This window comes from Impatiens glandulifera, chromosome 3, assembly GCF_907164915.1.
Source record: "Impatiens glandulifera chromosome 3, dImpGla2.1, whole genome shotgun sequence".
Taxonomy (NCBI): Eukaryota; Viridiplantae; Streptophyta; class Magnoliopsida; order Ericales; family Balsaminaceae; genus Impatiens; species Impatiens glandulifera.
In genome coordinates, this window is record NC_061864.1 from 28,344,324 (window position 1) to 28,366,099 (window position 21,776).

Below are 21,776 nucleotides of genomic sequence, written 5' to 3' on the forward strand. Positions count from 1 at the left end.
GTTACACCAACTCACTCTTGATGTAATACAATAACACAACACAAATAAAGCTTACGGTAAATGACACAACGGTTTTGGATCGCGCGTGAGATTTCTTTATCTCTCTAAGATGTTCGTAACTTGTTATTAATGAGGTCGCTTCGTCTTCCTTTTATAGTGAAGATCATTCCAACGGTCACTTTCTTCTCTCACCGTGGGATTGGTTAATTCAGAGTCACGCCGGTGCAGAGAGGTTGCTTGCACGTTTCACCTTCCTAACACTTGGCAAGCATGCAGACACTCCTCAGGTAAAGATGACGTAGCCGGTTTGCAGATTCGAACACGTGTGAGGCATGCACCTTCCGGCTGTCGAAGTCGGATCAGTAAATCATCATTGTCTTTATCGCATGCTTCTAATCGGATCTTATCTTCTTTTATTTCTCCGAGACACGTCTATTTCGTCATATTACGTCATCTCTGTAACTTTTAGTTTTCGGTTGACTATTACATAGTATAGTCCGGCTGGGATGTAGACTTTTCTTTGCTAGCCGGTCTGTTGAAAATGTTGAAACCGGTTCCTCTTGATCTTGACTTGATCATTTGGAATTGGATTTCCTTGAAGTGTTTCTTCAGTCGGTTTGTGAAGCTCCAGCCGGTTTATACAATTCGATCTGTTCCTGCACATAGAAGTTAATAGTTGTTTAGTTTTCTGGCCGGTTCCAAAAATTAACTTTACTTGATTTTTCTATCAGTTTTATCGGTTGAAGCAAAATGAGCATAATTCACAACCTAGATATAATGTTCAGTTGGCTATAAAAGGCTTCTTGCAAAGAAAATATGTTAATGGATCAGATATGAAGAAAAAGGTGTTATCACAACATAAGTTTGAGTTATGTCACTCGATTGTCGGGTTGACATTGCCCTCCAACTAGTCGGTCAGGGGTGTTTGTTGGGTTTTGTTCTCCTAGTTAGAGAGATCCAACTTGATGTGGGATTTATTCAGGCTTAGAGTGTATAATGTGAAGGAAAATTATTTTTCATTTAGGTTATCTGAGTTTTATATAATAACAAGAGGGAGAATAGAGAAAAAATAGATTCAGGGTTTGAGATAGCAATTGAAGAAGATTTACTTTTGTCGGAGTTTGAATCATTTAATCGGCTTCAAACATTGACATGAGGCTACGTTCTAAATGATGAATATTTTTTTCTGAGTCTTCTAAGTTAGTTCAAGAGAAAACCAAAATTGTAGAATTGGTAAGGTTGATTTATCTTACTCTTTCTTGTCTTTGTTGTTATTTGCCAAGATTGTTGTGTGATCTTGATGCAATTGATTAGTGATTCTAGTTTATATCTAGAGTGAACCCTTACTTGTAACATTATTGATGATAGTGGATTGTTAAGTGGCATGTTCAGGTCCTGTGGTTTTGTACTCTCGGTTTGAAGAAATGTTTTTTCACGCTAAAACTTGTCTTGCATTTTCGTTTTTATTTCATTGTGTTTTGCTCATATCTTGACTCAATTAATTGGGAAAGAGTTCTGTTTTGAAGAATAGATTTTTCCATCAAATATCACATTGTCTTACATTCCTAAGGTCGCGCGTTGTGGTTGGTTTGGATTTTACGTTAGTATAAACGAATTGGTTGGCCGATGTGAGATGGTAAGAGTTTGGTAAGTGGGTAAAAAGTATTTCATATATAATGTGAGATGTTTATGGTGTAAATGTTCAAAATTATAGTTTGATTTGGGAAATAAATAATATGTTGGTTGACCGAAGTGAGATAGTAAGAAGATTGGTAAGTGAGTAAAAGGTCTTTAATATAATATGAGATGATTATGGTGTAAATACTCAAAATGATAGTTCGATTTAGGGAAAACAAGTGATATGTTGATCGTTCGAAGTTCGAAGTGAGACTGCAATAGGTTTATAAGGAGGAGATGGTTGTGTGATAATAGTAGTTAAATATGATAATGATATTGTTGGTTGACCAAAGTGACATGGTAAGAGATTGGTAAGAGTAGATGGTTAGGTGATAATGATCGTTAAATATGTGAATGAGATTGTTGTTCGACTGAAGTGAGATGATAAGAGATTGTTAAGAGTAGATAGTTGGGTGATCATGATAGTTAAATATGTGAATGAAATTATTGGTTGACCGACGTGAGATGGTAAATTTTATAAAGTAAGAGATGGTTGGATGATAATATATATTAGTTAAATATGTGAATGATATTTGTTGGTTGATCGACGTGAGATGGTATAAGGTAGGTAAGGAGGAGATTGTTGTGTGATAATATGATAGTTAAATATGTGAAATGACGTGAGATTGTAAGAGGTTGGTAAGAAGGAGATGATTGTGTGATAATGATAGTTAAATATGTAAATAAGATTGTTGGTTGGCAGAAGTAAGGAGTCGCGGGATTATTAATGAGAGGTCGATTAAAGAGATAATGATAGGAAGTGAGATATCAAAATCTGGCTAGTTATGAAGAAAAACACTTAATGTAGAAGAAGATTTAAATTTTTAATAACGCCTTCCTATTGTATTATGCACCCTACATAATGATAATTATTAATTATTAAAAAAAATCATTATAAATTTTAAAAAAAAATGTTATAGTGACATGGATACTATATCAATTATTTTAACACAAAGATTGTGATGAACTCATAATCACACTAGTTAGCCAAACTAATAACAACATGATTGATTTTAAATAAATAAATAAATAAAAGAGAGTGTAGTTATTATTGTACTAAATTTTATTTTTGTAAGATATATAACCATCAACTATAGTTTATTATCAATTATCATACATTTTTGTTGAAAAGAAAGAAAAAAAATCCATGTTTTGGGAATAGATGATAAAAGTAAACCATTAAAGAAATAACAAAGACCGAAGTTTTTAATTACCTTAGACTAAGATGTATACTCAAACCTTGCGCGAACAATCATCAATGAAGGTGATAAAATATCGACCTCCACCTTGAGTTGTAGTCCTTGTTAGCCCCACAAGTCTGAGTGAACATAACTGAGCGTCTTCTGAGTCACCTCAACTGATCGCCCAAACATCATCCTCGTAACTTTACCGTATATGCAGTTCTCGCAAAACTCTAAATCATCAAGTTTCTCCTTGCCAAAATAACCTCTTTTACTCAACTCCTTAAAACCTCTCTCACTCACATGTCCCAATCTTTTATACAATAGACTTGTGGACGATACATCTCGAGGTTCTGCCACTATCACCATATTAACAACCAAGGTGCTACCTTGAAGGACGTAAAGACTCTTCTCACACTCATCATTACCACTAGCGAACCCTTTGTGACCCTCAATACTTTCTTCTCGCCCTTATATGCAAAACCAAGTTGGTCTAGTGAGCCAAGAGAGATTAAATTCCTCCGAAGATCTAGGACGTGTCGTACTTTTGTCAATACCCTATTGATTCCATCATGCGTCTTCAAATGCACTATTCCGATCTCCATCACCCTACAAGACTTATTGTTACCTAACAAAACTTCATCCACCAAAGTCTTCTCATAGGTCTCGAACCAACTCTCGTTAGGTGTCATATGGAACGGACACCTGGAATCCATAATCCAACACTTGTCGAACTGATTAGTGGAGACAACGAGAACATTCATACTTTCATACCCATTCTCGACCTCTTGAACAACTGTTGCTTCTCCGCTCTTCTTCCCTTCGTTACTCAAATCTGGACAATCTCGCTTAAAGTGTCCCTCTTTGTCACAATTATAGCACTTAGTAGATTTATTCCTGAGAGACTTTGAATGCTTTTTCTTCTTTCTTTTGTTTCTTTTCTCGGTTCTCCCTCAAACCAAGAGTCCATATCCACTCACATTGCTCTCTACATTCTTCTTCTTTTGGTCCTTCGATCTCAACGCACTCATTAAATCATCGAGGGTAAGCTCATCCCTCCCATGCTCGAGTATATCTAAAATGTCTCATACGACTTCGGTAAATAATTCAAAAGTATCAGCGCCTTATCCTCATCCTTGTAATTATCCCCGATGTTTTCTAAATCAATGAGAATCTTGACATAGTCGTTGAGATGCGTCTGTAAATCCTTCTCCTCAGTCATTCTAAACTTGAAGAATTCATGCTTGATGTAGATCTGAGACGATAGTGTCTTAGTCATATACAAAGATTCCAACTGAATTCACACATCTGTTGTCGTATGGCACTAGCAACCTCTCGTAGTACCTTATCATTGAGACTAAGAATCAAGGTGTTATAGGCTCTTTTTAACACTTCCATCTTTTTCTCCGCGTCCATCGAGGCTGGTAAACCCCTCGAGTGCTTTAGCAACTCCCATGTTGTCTAGGTGTGCCCTTATCTTCATCTTCCATAACCCAAAATTCTTCGTCCCATCGAACTTCTCGATATCCACCCTAGAAGTTGACCTCATCTCAAGTCAAGGAAATTGAATCGCGATCGCCTTAGACCAACCTCTCTCTGATACTAGTTTGTTGTGAAAACTATCACTCAAAGAATGAAAAGCATAAATATATGAATCATAATGGATGTATAACAATAACGTAAAAGCAAAGAATAAACAGAATAACGACACAAGAGTTTTACCTAGGTTCGAACCAACAATGTTCTACGTCCTACTTTCGGACAATCGATTCAATAGAATTATAATTATAAATTTTAACTCTCTGTATATTTTAGGTTTTAGTCTCACCGCGCTCTATAACTCGTTTAGAATATATATATATATATATATATATATATATATATATATATATATATATATTTTTAGAATTCATAATTAGGAAATAATACTCTTTCTATAAATTATATTATATTATATATATATATACATTCTTTCCTAGTAAAAATATATCATTCTCTCTCCATATAATATAATATATATAGATTATTTCCTTCTTTTGTACCTAACATTGAGGTACACTAAATTGGGCCTCAAAATTTTAAGGTTCACTTCCTCAATATCAAATATATCAAAAACATGTTAAACGGATAAAACGTTTTATAATTATAGACATTAAATGTGTTAATTTGTATAAGAAACAAAATTTAATTTTAATTATCCAAATTTTGAATGACCCAACCCATATTAATGAATAGAATTAAGTGAATAAAAGATGAAAACAAATATATATTCATACTTAATGGTGGATCTAAAATGAGTATCTTGCATGTAAACAAAAGTTGTCAAACATAAAATTTCATTTAAAACAACATTTCATCATATATTTTTTTCATATTATGTGTGTTTACCAAAATCCAAATTAAGATACAATTAGAAAAGAGTTAGAGTTGGTGATATAATTGCTCTTTTGGACGGAGTCGAGTCCAATGGCTACTAACAATAAAAAGATATTTTTTGCAAAATTTATTATAAATTCCATTGTAATTGGACATTTGGATCATCTCGCGGGTAACATTTGAAGGTTGCAAATTTTTGTGTGTGTTCATTTTGTCACATTTCGTACCATAATTATCTAAATTTGTATTCATGATTCATTTTTACAATTTTAAAGCCAAATTCATATCCAAATTCAAATTAAAATCTAGATAAATAAGTGTTTCCAAATAAGGTGGAACCTTAGTGAAGTGTAAGTTTTAAGGAAGTCTATAATTAATATTATACTCAGAAAAATGAAAAGAGCAAAAGTCAAATAAATAAATAAAATAACTGAAATAAGGAAAGAAAAAGAAAAAAAAAATATAGAAGACAAAAGACATGGAGGTCCAAGATTTCTCAAACAAAATAAATTAGAATGTCTTTCTTGCTTGAAGCAAGAGTGGTCAGACTCTTGAACCTTGAAGAATAAAAACCTGGTTTAAAGTAATAACAAAACCTAAAATTAATTATTGATGAATATGTTGGAATACTCAAGGAAAAAAATTTCATAAAACAATCTAAAGAAGTAGATATACAAAATAAACATAAATAATTCATAGCATGGTCCAATTTGTAAACGCTCGAGCTCCGGAATTGGATCTGGTTTCGACCAAAAAAAATTATTTAAAATCTAGTTTTTTATATTTTATTGGTATATTGATTTTGATAAAATGGTATTCAGGAATATATTTTATTACGTATATATAAATAAATTTAATAATATTTGTTCATTCAAACTCGGCTCCACTTTAACTCCACCCTAGCTCCTCCGACATAAAGACAAGATTATCTGAGCTTTCCAAACATCCCAATATATGTGAAATATGAAGTTGCTCAAATATATCTGCAAAACAATGTCTAATATCTTGAATTGAAGACAGTTGTTAGTAATTTTTATTCTGATGAGTTATATTTATACTATTGTTTATCACCACATATTTATGGCCTTCCCAAAAATGGATCATTGAAATGTTTTCTCGGATTTAGTAGCTTTGGGAAAGATCCTCTATTGAGAAAAAAAAAGTGAATTTAAAGGGGCGTTCCGAGAATCGAACTCGGGACCTCTCGCACCCAAAGCGAGAATCATACCACTAGACCAAACGCCCACATGTGTTTCAATTGAACGTTAAATTAATCAACAAATAAATATAAGGCTAGGTCATCTCTATCATCTAAACTTCAATGCATTCCAATGGTCGTTAACCATGACCTTGCACCGAATCCAATTTTCATTATAATTTGAGTATTTTTTTGTTTTAAAATTTTAAAAATTATGACTCACAGTAAGAATCGAACTTTTAATTATTGTTTTATGCATATGATTGTCAATTCAACTATTATAATCGAGTTTGTAATTATGTTGTAATTGCGGTTTTTGTTGTGTAATGAAGATAAATAATTTATGTCTTCTGAAATGTGTGATTTACAAGAACTTTTGTAGCACAATTTAATATTTTTATGATATTACACATATTTATAACTTAAACAAAATTTAATCAAACTCATATTAAATACAAATAAAATAAATTCCACTGTTGTTCACTGTGACACAATATTATTTTTTAAAAGACAATGTGCAGTTTAAATGAAAAATAATTTAGTTAAGTAGAAAACTAAGATTAAGTTGATCCGGATAAGTTGAATCATTTATTTGATTAAATCAAACTTATTTTTTAATCATGGCTTGTTTTTTGTGGTGATCTTGATGGGTCAAATAACGAATTCACTTTTGTATAAAAAAAAGTGAGTTGAGGAAGAAATTCAAAAGAATGTAGTAATTTGATTGACCTAGTGAATTATTATTTAACTTTATATAAATATAAAATTAAATTCAAATTTAAATTAATTCTTTAATTTTATTATAACAATTTAATACTTATTAATTAAATAAAAATTTGTAACAATTAAATATAAAAAAAAAAATACAAACTAATAATTATCTAAATAATCTATCCTAATCTTTAACAACTTAATTTATTGGATATTTTAAAATATTAAATACAAAAACAAACAATTAACCACTAATTTTTCAATTATTCTACCTTTGTAAATTTGGTTCAAACTTAATTAAGATGGTCACTACTAATATTTTAAGTGATTATAATTTTTTTCAAACTTTGTGAACAAATGAGTTGAGTTCGGTAAATCAGTTGTCTTGATAAGAATTATGAAAAGAACGGGAGAATATTTGAAAACAAAGCTAGTTAATGAACTCTTGATATATTAATGAACTCGAAAGGAGGTATTCTTGTCGTATTCAATTAAGCATCTTATAACTCGCGATCGTCATTTCTTTTATATTTTTCTTATTGACATTTTTTTCTTATCATTGCATTTATTTCTTCATATATATATATATATATATATATAATTATATATACTTGCTTTTTTTACACTCCTTTAATATTTTTTTTTAATGTTATAACTATGCTTTATCATTTTTTGAACAATTATTTAGAATGAATTAAAACTTATTCAATTTTTAAAAAATAGTCAATACAACTTAGAATATACTACTTTTATGAAATGAATAATTAACACTTTAAAATGATGATTGGAAAGTTAATTGGCTAATTGGTACATATGATATGCATATGCTCTTTCTTGTTTGGTATATATGGACGGATTTATCTTCCATTTTCTTTCCTAAATTTTGAGCTAATTCATTATTATTATTTTTATTTATTAGTTTTGTTTCTCACTTCCCCAAATAATTGATCTTGCTTGGAACTCCAATCACTATCTAAAGTATTTTTTTCTAAAATTAGAGTGATGTTAATGAGTTTTCTTATTCAGAATATGAAGGTACTCTTCGATGTTATAATACCTGATTATACAACTATTTCAAATAAATTTACAAGTTATGGTCATGAAATGATGAAAATTCACCTCATTTGATTTGAGATATTGGTGACGTTAAATGAGTCTACATTAATTAAATTCACTATGTGGCGAACTGTCGCACTCCACTTGCCGACTTCAACTCCTTAGCGTTAACTAACCACTAACTTAACCCCACCTCCGAACCCATACATTCAATTAGGAAAAAGTTTTACTCGATGGTTAGGCTTGTATCCCCATAACAACATAAGGAAAAATAAATTGCTTTCTTTACGTTATTATGGAGTAATGGAACCGGCTGGACAAGAAAGACACATGTTTCTAGGCTAATGACAGACCATTGCTTGGAATTCAAATCGTTATTGAACCTAATTTTATAATGGCACTTATAAATTTTTTTATGTTGAAGTTTAGATTATGTTGAAGATTTTTATTATACGAATGAAAATGAGAATACAAAAGAATTTGATGTCTTAAAATAATATTAATGTTGTGGGGAACTCGTTGATTCATCTGGAGACCTCGTTGCTCCTTCGGACCTTGCGGACCAAATAATTGTATTAATTTTTTTTCTTACTTTATTTTTTTTTTTATTATTTTTGTCGTTGATTCATCTGGAGACCTCGTTGCTCCTTCGGACCTTGCGGACCAAATAATTGTATTAATTTTTTTTCTTACTTTTTTTTTTTTATTATTTTTGTCGTTGAGCTTAATTTTTTATTTATTTAATTTGTATATATCAATTACACAACAATAATAATCAAATTAAATTGTAGTTAGTGACTACAGCTATGGAAGGTCAAGCCAATTTGATTTGATTTGATTTTATGCAATTTAAAGGTAATACATTCTAAAGAATATTACATTAAAATGTAATAATTGTATATTTTTATTTTAATGTCGAAATATATTATTTTGGCGATAAAAGTAATGCAACGAAAATAATTCTCTAGTTTCGAAAAACCAAAACAATATATATGTTTAAACAAATTCCTTCTTAAAATATATATAAGATTTGCTTTTATAAATACATTTCTAGTTAATTTTAAAATTAATGCACTTAGTTACATATATTTTTAATTATAAATATTTTTATTATTTTGTTTTTCAACTTTTTAAATTTAATTTTAATTAGTTTTTATTGAAGTTTTTTTAATTTAACTTTTTAAATTTAACTTTTTAAATTTAACTTTTTGATTTAATAATTTTTTTTAACAATAACATTAATTATTATTTTTATTTAACAATAATAACATAATATTTTATATAAAATATGTACCACTACACTAACCTTATAAATTGAAATAATAGATATTAATTATTTCTATAAATAATATGTCAAAAAAAAAGTAAAATTAATTATTTTTATTTGACATTTTGAATATAATATATATATATATATTATTTTTTTTAATATCATAATTTGATTAATAGTAATAATTATTTTAAATTAATTATTTAAAATATTATTTATTTGAATATAGAATCACAAATTAATTTTAATTTTAAAATCAATAAAATATTTATATTAGTGTATAAATATAATTTATCAGAATTTCTTTTAAAAACTTAATTTAATTTAAACAATTCTTTTGATGTTATAGACCTTTATTAGTTTTCTTGCATTTAAAATTATAAAATAATATTTAAATATTAATACATGCGATTAATATTGAGAATGATAGTGGAAAATACTTGGAAAATATGAATTAGGGTGTTAGAACATACTTTTATTAAAATATTTTTTATGAAAATATTCTAAAAATATTTTAATATCGTTTTTTATTATTTTTTATTTTTTAAAAATAGTTTTACCCTTATATTTGTTAAAAACAATTAAAAATTAAAAGGCCCAAACAAATATGCCATTAGACAAGTGTTCGGGTCGCGAAATGGGTCGGATACACGGTTTGGGCTGGATTCGGCCCGGAGTTCTGTAAGGGACAAAGTCGATTATAAATGCAAGTAGATCGAAAGACCACTAACCATTTTTGTTTGTTTTCGACTGACTTGATCTATTTGATCTATTTAGACCGTATCATGATAGATGAAATTATATTATATTTACAATATTATAATAAATATATAAAAATATAGTAATATTTTATTTTATCTTTATATATATATATATATTTATTTGTTTATTACTGGTATTTATTATATTTATTTATTTATTGTATTAATTAATAGATTTAAAATATCAATACAAATAATTAAAAATAGTTGATACATATCTTTTTATTTTAATAATTAATATTATTATTTTAAAAATATATAACATTATTATTTAATTTTTTTATTATTATATAATAAAGCTCAAATAAAAATAATAAAATATTCAATAAAAAATTTAAAAAACTAAAATATAAAATAATTTTTTAACTAATTTTAAAAATTAATCAAGATAATTTAATACTTATTTAATAGTAGAAGAAATAAAATAAGACCCTATATACTTTAAATAACCATATTATAATTCTTACAAAATTTATAAAAAAAATGTCAATTACCCCCTTATTATTTTAACTAATCTGGTATACCCATTATATATATTTTTATTTATTTATTTATACTTCAACTTATAAGTTTCTTTATATACCAATAATAATTTTAATCTTAATAGTTATTTAATATTTTTCTAAAAATATAAAAATTTCAAATAATTATTTTGTAAAATAATCTTATTTTTAAATAGGTGGGCGGGTTGTTTTAGAGTTAAAATTTTACTATTTTTTTTAAATATTAAAATTAATAAAAGAAAAAAGAATTAAAGATGTAAATTAGAAATTAGAAATTAGAAATTAGAAAGTAGAAAGTACAAACCCATGATCTGAGGGTTAATCGAATTCGCCCAAATTCTTCGTCAAAGTTGCGATTTTGATTTTCCAATTGTCTTCCCTCCTCCTCTCTCTCTCTCTACCCCCTTTTGCCCTTCAACAGTTCTTCGTCCTCTTCCCCCTTTCTCCGTCTTCGATTTTATCTTTCATCAGCGCCCTCTATCTATCCTGCGCAGGGACAGCGAGAAACAGTGATTACCTTATCACGTTCTTTAGATTCATTCATTCATTCTTCTTTCAAACGAAACCCCCCTTTTCTCTTTATGCAAATTCCTTCTCCCGTGATCTCTAATGTGAGTCTTCAATAGACACCCATTAACGCTTTTCGATCTCTCCACCATGTCTTCCGGAGAGCCTTCTACGTCGATCCACGCTGGTGGGTCTTCTCCAAACGAAGGAACAGTGGAAGAACAACACTCTCATCACCACATCAACAATGGACAAAGCACGAGCAATAACAATGAAGACAGCAAGGTTAACAACAACAGTAACAACTATTTAATTAGGAAAGAACGACCTTCTCGTGCATGTACGGCTAGGGCGTTAGCCAGGGTACAAGCTGCTGCGGCTGCTGAAGCGGCTACTTCTGCAGCTGAGAGGAAGAAAAGGGTCACGAAGAAAGAACGGTTGCGGGAAAGGGAGAGAGAAGAATCTCCTTCGCCGCCTCCCCCTCAGACACCGCAATGTAAGATCATTACGCCTCTTGTTCGGGAGCCTCCGCCATCGCAGCAACAGCGGTGGGATCTTCGGTCTATGTGGGAACTTGCTTCAATTCTTAATTTTCTCAATGTGAGCTCATTAAAGTTGCAAGCTTTGTTTGTTAACTTGTTGTAATTAGGGCTTTGCTAAATGGTCTCGTATTTTTCAGGTTTTCAGGCCTCTTCTAAACATTAAGGTTGAATTCTCTGCTGAGGAACTTGAGACAGCTTTGATTACGCCAAACAACACTTTGGCTGACATACACATACCTTTGATGAAGGTGCATGTTCTTTCTTCTTGTTCACCTGAAGTTCTACCTGCTTTTAGTTCTTGGTCGATAATATATTGATATTGTTAATTGGAGAAAATTTGACTAATTTCCGCTGTAAGTGTTTGATTCTACAAATGCTTTGAAATATCAAATATCTTTGTTAATTTGAATAAGTCCTGCACCAGCTTATTCTGAAAAGTCATTGTTTGGCTGTTATGCAAATATATTGGCATTAGGTTCATTCTGAATATCCTGGAGTTGAACTTCATACAATTTTAGCATAGGTTCTTTGATTGCTCTATGATGATTCTCAACTAATGCAGAGAAAGGACTGGTCTTTTATGCATAATCTTCCATGGGAACTTCTACTCCTAAATGATTGGGATTTGGAAGACAATTCAAACAATTTCCTATCTCTGGCCTATAGAGGTTGATTTGGAGTCAATGTTGTTGGTTTTAACTTGTTGTCTTGGTGGTTTTAATTCATGTAAATTAGTTGGTATTGAATGTCATCGGTCTCTTAATGTACTTTTGTTATAGTATCCACGAACCTCCGAGTAATAAGATACATAGTTGAGAGAAAGGTATGTCTGATAGAGAATATGTGGTATAATTGTGAGAATGATGAGAGTAGTGCACATAAGGATGCTGTTGCAATATTATCCTATTTGCACAGCTTTGATGCTCAGGTGTTGTTTTACTTCATTTTGATGGTTTTTTAGATGGTTGATGGAGTAAGGCCGTGCTCCTTTTATGTTTAACTCGTCTTTATATGTGTCGAAGTTGGACCTAGGCAAGTCTTTTTAAGGATTCCAAAGGACAAACTAAAGTTTCAGTTAACTGTTGCTATTTGATGCATGTCCATTGTATCAAATAGGGTTGTTTATTGCAGAGAAACATGGGACATTTAGCTTCTTATCATTGATATGGAAACTTAGTCTTTGTCCTGGCTTTTGTTGAAGTCTGCAAGTTGTCACATGATAACACTGAGGCAAAGTTCTTTACGTAGAGCTCACTCCATTTGGGGAATTCTTGGTTTTGGCTTATGCCTGCCATGAACCGTCATTTTGTTTGTCAGGACATAGCTTTATCACAACTTGTATTGTATCTTCTTATGCATACCGTTTTAGGTCGTGGGGGTGAATTACTTAATAGATATCATTTTGAAGGTCATTAGTTCATTTTCTTGAGATTGAGGATGAAGTTTGTCTTATTTTTACCTTCTTATGGTCCGGTTGCAGTTTTCTGGTGCTGGAGTTGTAAATTTAGAATATTTGCCAATTAACTTTGATCGTGTCTTATGAATATAGAGAAAAAGGTTTGCCATTCATGTTGACTTTCTCGCCAGCCTGTGGTTGGATGCCATTCTAATCATCTAGTGAGCAAATACACTTAAGTGATTAGTCTTCCTTGTTCTTCCCCTTATACATACTCATAGAAATAGAAAGATATAAGTGGTCGCAATATGATTCTGGACTTTATGGGAAGGATACTGTAAAACCATAAGGAGATTTTGTAAGGAGATGATACAATGGAAAATAAAGAGACATACTTGAAAGAGCATTGTTTAACTCACAGTGAAGTTTGCTAGAATTGGGAAGGAATAAGATCTTGATATAAATTGAAGATGTTGAGAGAAAAATACAAGTATTAAACTAAAGCAGTTAGATGGATGATGTGAAACATCAAGAACTTGCTCATACGATAAAAATTGTGTATAGTATTTTTAAACCATCTGGAACTGGACTTGCCCAGTTGGTGCATTTCTTCATATTGGGTTTACTATATTTTTTTACAAGCTTTGATTGGTTATATTGTTGTTTGCTTCTGATGAGATAATAGTTGATGATTATTTTAATTATATCGAGTAGAATAGATTAAACCCTTGATTTTAAGCAAATGAAAGTTTCACTTTCTTTTTGCTACTTATTGTCGAACTTGGATGGTTATGTCCCTTTGGACTGTATAATATGACGTGATTCAACAGATTAAATCTGTCCTGTTATTGATAATTCTTTTTAATATTAAATATGTAGAAATTGATAGTTGCTCTTTTTAACTTCTAGTATCATGTTAATATCAATCATTGTTGTCTTCTTTCTGCATAATTACTCTCATCCTGAATGGATTAAGTTCACCTGAACCTCAAGCTCCACCTAATCCCCATATCCATTAAGGCACCATGGTCCTCCATTGCAACTGACTCCTAATCACCACAATCCAATCTAAGTGAAAAAAAGACACCTTGATCCAAATAATTTTGAAATCCTATTGTTGTAGATGGTTGATTGCTTTGCCTCTTTTGGAAGCATGATTTACAATTTTCTTGTGCTTAATGTCATTTGAATTTGACCTAACACAGGCCTTATTTGATGAAGGGTTAATCCAAATAACCCCTTATTCCTTCATCACTCAAATCATCAACAAAAATAGCCACACATTATTATTTTTTTTTATAAATTTTAACATATTAAATACAAAGGGTATAGTCATTTAACTCAAATAACCCCAAATAATCCACTTTTCACCAAACAAGGTTTTTTTTTTTAAAAAAAATCCTACATCAAACAAGCTCTTAGTGTTTATTTTCTCTCCTCTCCTAGACTGCAGTTCCTAAACTACTTCTTTAGAATGAGACAGATGCCTTATTTATTCTGCCATTATTTTCTCTAGTCTGAAATATCCTTTCAGTAATTTCTTTGGCCTTTTCTTGCTTCATGGTTGAGAGATGTTTTCTGATTTATCTTTATTTCCTCTTATGAAGGCAATTCCTCCTGTTACACGAATGGCACTTGGTCGTAATACCTGGGTTACTGTGCTCTGCAGAAAGTTGAGAGATTGGTGGCAGTGGGTAGGGAAATTAAGCTGCTTCGAATTCATTGTGCTTCTTTAAATGATTTTTCCTTGTTTCATTTTAATATAAGTTTGCTCTTTATAGGTGGCAGAAGGTGATCTACCGATTGTTGCATCACATGGGTGAGTATCCTGATACACAATGAAGCACAATGAATCCATCATCTATATTCATTTGTCTTGTTATTTGCAGGGCCGAGATTGAAACATATAACACTCTTGATCCTTGCACTAGGGTGGTGATCTTGAAAGCCTTGTGTGATATTCGTGTTGAGGTATTGTTCTCTACAGGGTTTACACTCTTGCTTTAATTTTTTATTAGAAAATTGAAATCTCTTTTACTGGCAATGAACAAAATTCATTTAATATTGCGTTGCTACAAATAATTAATTAAAAAAAAAGTTAATTTTGAAGATCTTGTTGTAAATCTCAAAAATCGTAATTCTATTGGTCACATCTGTCATTTGGGATAGGTAATTGCATACTTATTTATCCTCTTTACTTTGCAGCAAGAAGATATCCGGCTCTATATAGATGACGCAATTAAAAATGGTGCTCAACTTTCATTATTTCGTAAGGAGCGAGTTGGTGGTGATTCTTATGGAATCTCCTACTGGTAAGGTGGTTCTACATTTCAATGTCAAATTATACTAATTTCTTTCATTGAATGCGAGTTCAATTGATAGATATTTGAAATGCAGGTATGAAGACGATCCCATAATTGGTCATCGGTTATATCGAGAAATACGAAAAGTGGATGTTCAAAAAGGGAAAGGGAAGAATGCACCGCCAATAGATAATTCTTGTTTCAATTGGGAAACAGTTGCAACTAATTTGGATGAATTTCAGGATGTTTCTGTAAGTAAACAACACTCTGAGATGAACTAGTTAAACATAAAATGGTGAAAACAAAAAGCTTTTTGAACTGTGAAGATTGGAATTAAATGCTGACGAGTTCTAGTACACATCTATGATGAAGAGTGTAACTCTGCTGATTGGATTTTCTTCTTCCTTTGATTTTCGCTAATCTGAACGATATATGTAGATTCTGGATTTTGTTCACGGCCTCTTATGATTATGTACATTGTCCACAGGATAAACTTTTCGAAAGTAAAAATAGAACAGAGGTATCACTTGGCAAGAAATTGAAGATTGACATTCTTCCCGAGATTGAGAAAGTCCATAAGGTGATTTGACTATATTAATGATAGAGATCACTTTTGTAGATCACTTCCTGTGTGTGTGGATTCCTTTTCAATTGCAACTATGAGCCTATTTTGGAAACTAGTATTTTGTCATTCATGATTTCATTAGAAAATTGCCATATTTCAAATTGAAAGTGATTTCTGGATCATGATCAAATTATATTTTTTTTATCATGATCCAGATTATATTTTGATTTTTGTTGCCTAATTTGGAATACAATATTTTGCTTCATTTGGTATTGAGATTTTCTTTTTCTCATTTATGATCAGAATTGTGATTTTTGTCAAACATAACAATGTAGATTTTTCAGGATCCGATCAATATGATATTTTTTTTACCAAAATAACCCTATTTGAAAGGAAATGGCTCTTCCTAGCATGTGTTTTCTTGGAGTTAAGAGGCTTATGGGTGTGTATCATTATTTCTCCAGAGGAAAGAAAAACAGTTGAAGAAGCAACACAGACAAGCTCTTCTCCTTGATAATATGATGAATATGGATGGGCTTACTGCAGGACGCTCTCTCCGTGATAGAAAACCTGTTACTTATACATTCGGTGAGCATATGCTTAGTTCCTATTTCACATTTCTTGAATTTATAGAGACAGTGGATAACTGCACTTTTTCTGATATTTTTCACTCATGGCTTATCATTGAATTCTCGGTGCCAAATCTGAAACGACATATTTTGAAGTCTTGTGCATAGACACATTCACAAGTTATGGAACTTCAGATGTGTCTAAACTTGCATACAAGGCTTGTTAATCTTCCTCAATTTGTGTTGGACTCATTTTGGTTCCTCCATTTCAAAATGTCTCAGATTACTTTCGTCATTTTTTTTGGTTAACTCTGTTTAAGTTGTTAAATCATCTCTTCTACACAATTTATGCAATTCCTTAATCTCAAATTTTGATTTATATTTTCTTTTGTTTCTAAAGTGCATATCAAGACATTAGCAGAGTTAACCAAACATAAACGATGAGAAGTAATTTGAGCCATTTTGAGCTCTGTAAGAAAAAACGGTTCTTCCATAAGTTGAGAAAGCAAAAAACTAACTTTTGATGTAAGTTCAGAAATCAAAACGATATCCTTTCCTTAAATATATGACCTAGAGTTCTGTGGTCAATGTTGTGATTCAACTCGATTTTTAGGCTCTCTTCAGCTATATTTTTTTTCTTATTCAGTTTCCTTTAGTGATTAAGCAGCTTCATTTATATCTTTGAGCCACATGTTGAATCATGTTGAAATACTTCATATGCTGAATTTTATCCCGTTATTATTCATGTTGCTTGCTTCTAACTTGTATCAATTTATTATGTTTCAGATGCCTTTGACAGATCAATCAATGAGGCTATCAAAATAACCAAGTATGGTCTTTCATCTTTTTCCATAACATAACTGCTATTCCTTTACCTTCCATCTATTCAATACAAAATGCTTTTCCACAAATTTTAAGATAAGTGATGCAGCTTATGTGACAATGTCCCCATTTAGAAATAATTTTAAATATGTTTCTGTATCTGGATTTAGATATAGAAACAATCTGTGACTAAGTTTAGTTTCCAAACGTAGAAACAAGCATAAAGCTTTTTTTTCCAAATGGGGTAATTCCCTGCTCTTACTCTTTTCTTGAGAGCCCAGTTTGAAAGGTATTATTGTGATGGAAATTTATAGAAAATGATATGACGAGGGAAAGTATTCATTTGATTGAAGAAAGTGGATCATACATCATGTGATCCTATCCTAAAAAAATGATTTTTTTATAAAGATCAAAACTTTTGCTCATTTGTCTCACCCCGTGTTTCATGAATCAGAAGGAAGCAGTCTTCGCCAGAACCTACTGGCAGACAAGAACATGTTTTAAAGCATGATGTTTCTGCAAATGGAAAGTGGAATGGTGATCCTGTACAACCTCCTCAACTAGATTCTTTTGAGATGCCATCTCCAATGTCACCCGATTATGATGATGTTGATGTTGATGAAGACCTTGAAACTGAGATGACTGATCGCAGGTATCCTCTTCTTGGTTCAGTTTTGAATTATATATATATTTTTGAAAAATCAACAAAAATTTGCATTACCTCCAAAGGAAAATCGAAAGTTGCAACAAAACAAGATAAATGCAAGTCATGATGGCTTTCTGGATCTGAATTCGGATCCAGATGATCTCCAATAAATTTATGAATCTATGAATGCCCAAGTTATGTTTCCAAACAGAACATTGGGACATCCATATAAGCTGAAGAAAAGTATTTTCAAATTACACAAATAGAAAAGGAAAACATCAGGGAGTATACTACTACCAAACAAAAATGATTATAAATAAATAAGACAGGAAAATATTAGTGACCATTAATACAAGTTATTACATAGTAAGAATGCTGAATCAAATTAAAGAACCCTAAATTATAACATAGATAGTCATCCAACAAACCTTCATTCATTTTGATTGATATCAATCAACGATGCCCCTTGACAATGAAACATTTGCTTGAGTAGTACTCATTGCTTCAGTAGTACTCATTGCTTGAGCTTGAGAAGTTGAAGTTTTCCGTTAATCCTTTTATAACATGCTTACAACAAAGGACATAAGTAAATAAAATTAGCCACCAAGATTACCCGCTTCCCCGTGTTAATGCAAAACCCAATGCAGAATAGAAAGCCTTTGCTATGCAGAACATGGAACCTGAAACCTATTTGCATTTAAAATAGGGTTTTCTTGTACAGTTGAATCAATGTGACATGCATTTGCATGGATCACTTAAGTTAAAAACTTTCTTTTATCTTTTAGAACATATTGTGAAGAAGAATATACACTAACAATTAAGGGCATGTGATAGGGTCAAAAGAAAGAGCCCTGTGTATCTAGGAATTAACCCTGGTCTAAAAAAAAGAAAGAATAAAGGATTAATGATTGATTATTATTCCCTCTTGCAGCAATCGAAAGAAACGAAGGCCTCAACGATATTCAACAAAGGATTATGTCGAAGCAATTTCCGAGAACGAAGAACCAGACTTCGATAGCGACGATGACATAGTTGGGGAAGCTGTTTACGACGAAGAATACTTGAGGCAACGTAGTAAACAGAAGAGGAAGATGTCAAGCAGTTCCGAAGGTGATGAATGGGATGAAGAAAACCTTGAAGAAGAAGACGAAGAAGAAGAAGACGATAACAATTTCCTAAGTATGAGCGAAGACAGCGACGAGCCCCGTAGAAATAAAAAGAAACTGCCAATCCGAACCACGAGGGAATCAACAAAATTAAGACCAGTTAGCAACCTTCAAGCAGGTCTAAGGCGGAGCAGAAGGGCCACGAGAAATCGAATCGATTATAAACAGTATGAAATGTCTGAATCAGAAGACGAGTCTACAAAACCTAGGAAATCAAATGTGTCAGACGAAGAATTCTCCGAAGGTGAGAAAGAAATGGAAATTGAGGAAGGTGAAGACGAGCCTCTTCCAGAGCGAGAGCAAAAACAACAAACGGGTGAAGAAGAAGAATGTGAGAAGCCATTGGAGAAATCGAGAAGCCCGTGTCATGAGGATGGAAGGAGATTCCTTGACTTGAATGAACTGGCCCCCGGTTTTGGATTCGACGATGGTCCTAGTTCAACGAAAGATGAAGTTAATAATAATAATAATAATAATAATACAGATAACCTCTAGAAGAACAGTCATCCTCGGTTGGAAGCATATATGTGGTTCTTTTTTCTGGCTTAACCATGTTTAGCTTACTTGTCGTGCAAGTTTTGTCACGAAATTTTCAGCAGGAAGCGATCGAAGCTTGAGAGAATGATATTAGATTTGAGTAGTCATTTTTTAGCATCACTATAATTCAAGAACCCTAGCCCTAATGGGGATGAATTATGTTCATTTGAAATTTCTTGTTTGGTATTTGTATTATATAACCTTTTTTTTTCTTTTACTTTTTTAAAAATTAGCATTACATTGTAAGTGAAAAAGATATATAACTTGATGTTCCATTCCATGATCATGATATTTGATGCAAAGATGATTTGTGTTTGTGTTTGGCTTCTTTCATGTCTATTTTATTATGCACTTTCTATTTATGATTCTTGTTTTTTTTTACTATATAATCTGAAATAACTAACATAAACATGTATAATAATACCCTCTTCTACTCTTTTATAGATTTTGACTAACAATATCCATATTAAATAAGGGTGTTTTTCATTAGAAAAAAGAAATGTTAGATTTGTAATTGAGTAATTGTCTACCCAATTTTATATCCTTTTATCACTTTATTCTTAAAATCATATAATTTTGCAAGTTATTACATCACTCAATGAAGTAATGTAAAGAAGTAAATGAAGTAAGTTTACCATTTTAAAGTAACGTTCGATTTGCGAGATTGAAGAACCATATAGTCGATCGAAAATGGAATACGTTCGATTTGCACTTAAGTAAAGAACAATTACGCTCGAGTTTACCAATCAATGAATTCTTCAGGAATATGAATAGACGTGTTTCTATTTTTTTTTCAAATATATATATATATATATATATATATATATATATATATATATATATATATATATATATATATTAAACAATAAATCGTGGCATAGGATGCTATGTGGCTGCCATGTAGGGAGTTACTATCACAATCGCATCCTCTATCATTTCTCTTTTTCTTTTATATTATGGTTTAATATTTTAAGGAGGTTATCACAACATTTTACTATCTTGACCCTTAAAAGATGTTTTGAGTGATAAAATTGTATCTTATATAGTTGGATGACTTATATGAAAAGAAATATAATAGTTGGGGATGGGTTAGAAAATTAACAAAAGAATATTTATGAGTTTACTCCAACACTTTTCCTTTATCTAATCACCACATTTATATATATAAAGAACCAAGACTTCAAATCCATTGTGGAAAATTAAAGGTTGAAGAAGGAGAAATTAAGGTTCATCATGAAGAGAAGTAATGAATCTCTATGGGACAAGTCCATCAAGTTGGCTGCTAATATTCTCAAGATCTCATCCTTCTCCATTGCTAACATGACACTAACTCATGGAAATGATCATGCTTCCCTATGCCGATCTCGGCCCGGTTCTAGTTTTAATTCGTATATAATTAATAATAGTCATGAACAAGATGATGATAATATTTGTGTAGATAGAAAGGCGACGAATTACATCATGAAGGTCCATCAGAAGAATCGATACGATTCTCCACTCGTGCTGCCACCACCTCCTCCTTCTCCCCAAGCCTCAATGTCATCATTTTCGGGAGCTTAACCTAAGTTCTATAAATGTATTCATTTTGAATAATATAATTTTCGATATTGATGTGTTTTCATGTTGGTGTGCATTAAAAATGTCTATGTATGTTCTCGATAAACATAACTTGTAATTGACATTATTTAATTATTTTAAAAATTATAATTTATTAAGATTAAAGTTATAATATATTTGCTTCATGTTATTTGTTTTCTTCAAATTTAAGGAATTTAAATTATAATAAAAATTTAACCATTAACATTTATCTTGAACTTTAGAAGACAAAGAAAAAAAACACATTTATTTTCATAGTGTTTGATAAAATCATTTAATTAATTTATTTGTTCCAAAAAAAAAAATGACTGCTAGTCTTGAAAAAATCATAGTAAATAGTATTGATATCTTCAATAATAGAGATTACATATATGATTTTCCATAATTTTGCAAT

At 31.1% G+C, this 21,776-nt stretch overlaps 1 protein-coding gene and 1 non-coding gene across 3 annotated transcripts; one reads left to right on the forward strand and one right to left on the reverse strand.

The window, feature by feature from the left end:
- Nucleotides 1-6,407: 6,407 nt before the first annotated feature.
- On the reverse strand, nt 6,408-6,479 carry TRNAP-UGG. Its single transcript has one exon. It is a non-coding gene; the product is annotated as a tRNA-Pro (tRNA).
- Nucleotides 6,480-11,076: 4,597 nt separating this feature from the next.
- On the forward strand, nt 11,077-20,119 carry LOC124930780 (DDT domain-containing protein DDR4-like). 2 transcript variants are annotated; one of them, XM_047471135.1, is made up of 12 exons: nt 11,077-11,840; nt 11,920-12,030; nt 14,786-14,872; nt 14,960-14,997; nt 15,068-15,149; nt 15,384-15,490; nt 15,576-15,732; nt 15,969-16,061; nt 16,511-16,634; nt 17,402-17,444; nt 17,895-18,089; nt 19,015-20,119. In XM_047471135.1, the coding sequence occupies exons 1-12, from the start codon at nt 11,391-11,393 to the stop codon at nt 19,742-19,744; spliced, it is 2,217 nt and encodes a 738-aa protein (XP_047327091.1). In that variant the 5' UTR covers nt 11,077-11,390; the 3' UTR covers nt 19,745-20,119. The 2 variants fall into 2 exon arrangements, with proteins under 2 accessions (XP_047327091.1, XP_047327090.1); XM_047471134.1 differs by having other exon boundaries at nt 11,079-11,840; nt 17,892-18,089.
- The last annotated feature ends 1,657 nt before the right edge of the window (nt 20,120-21,776 follow it).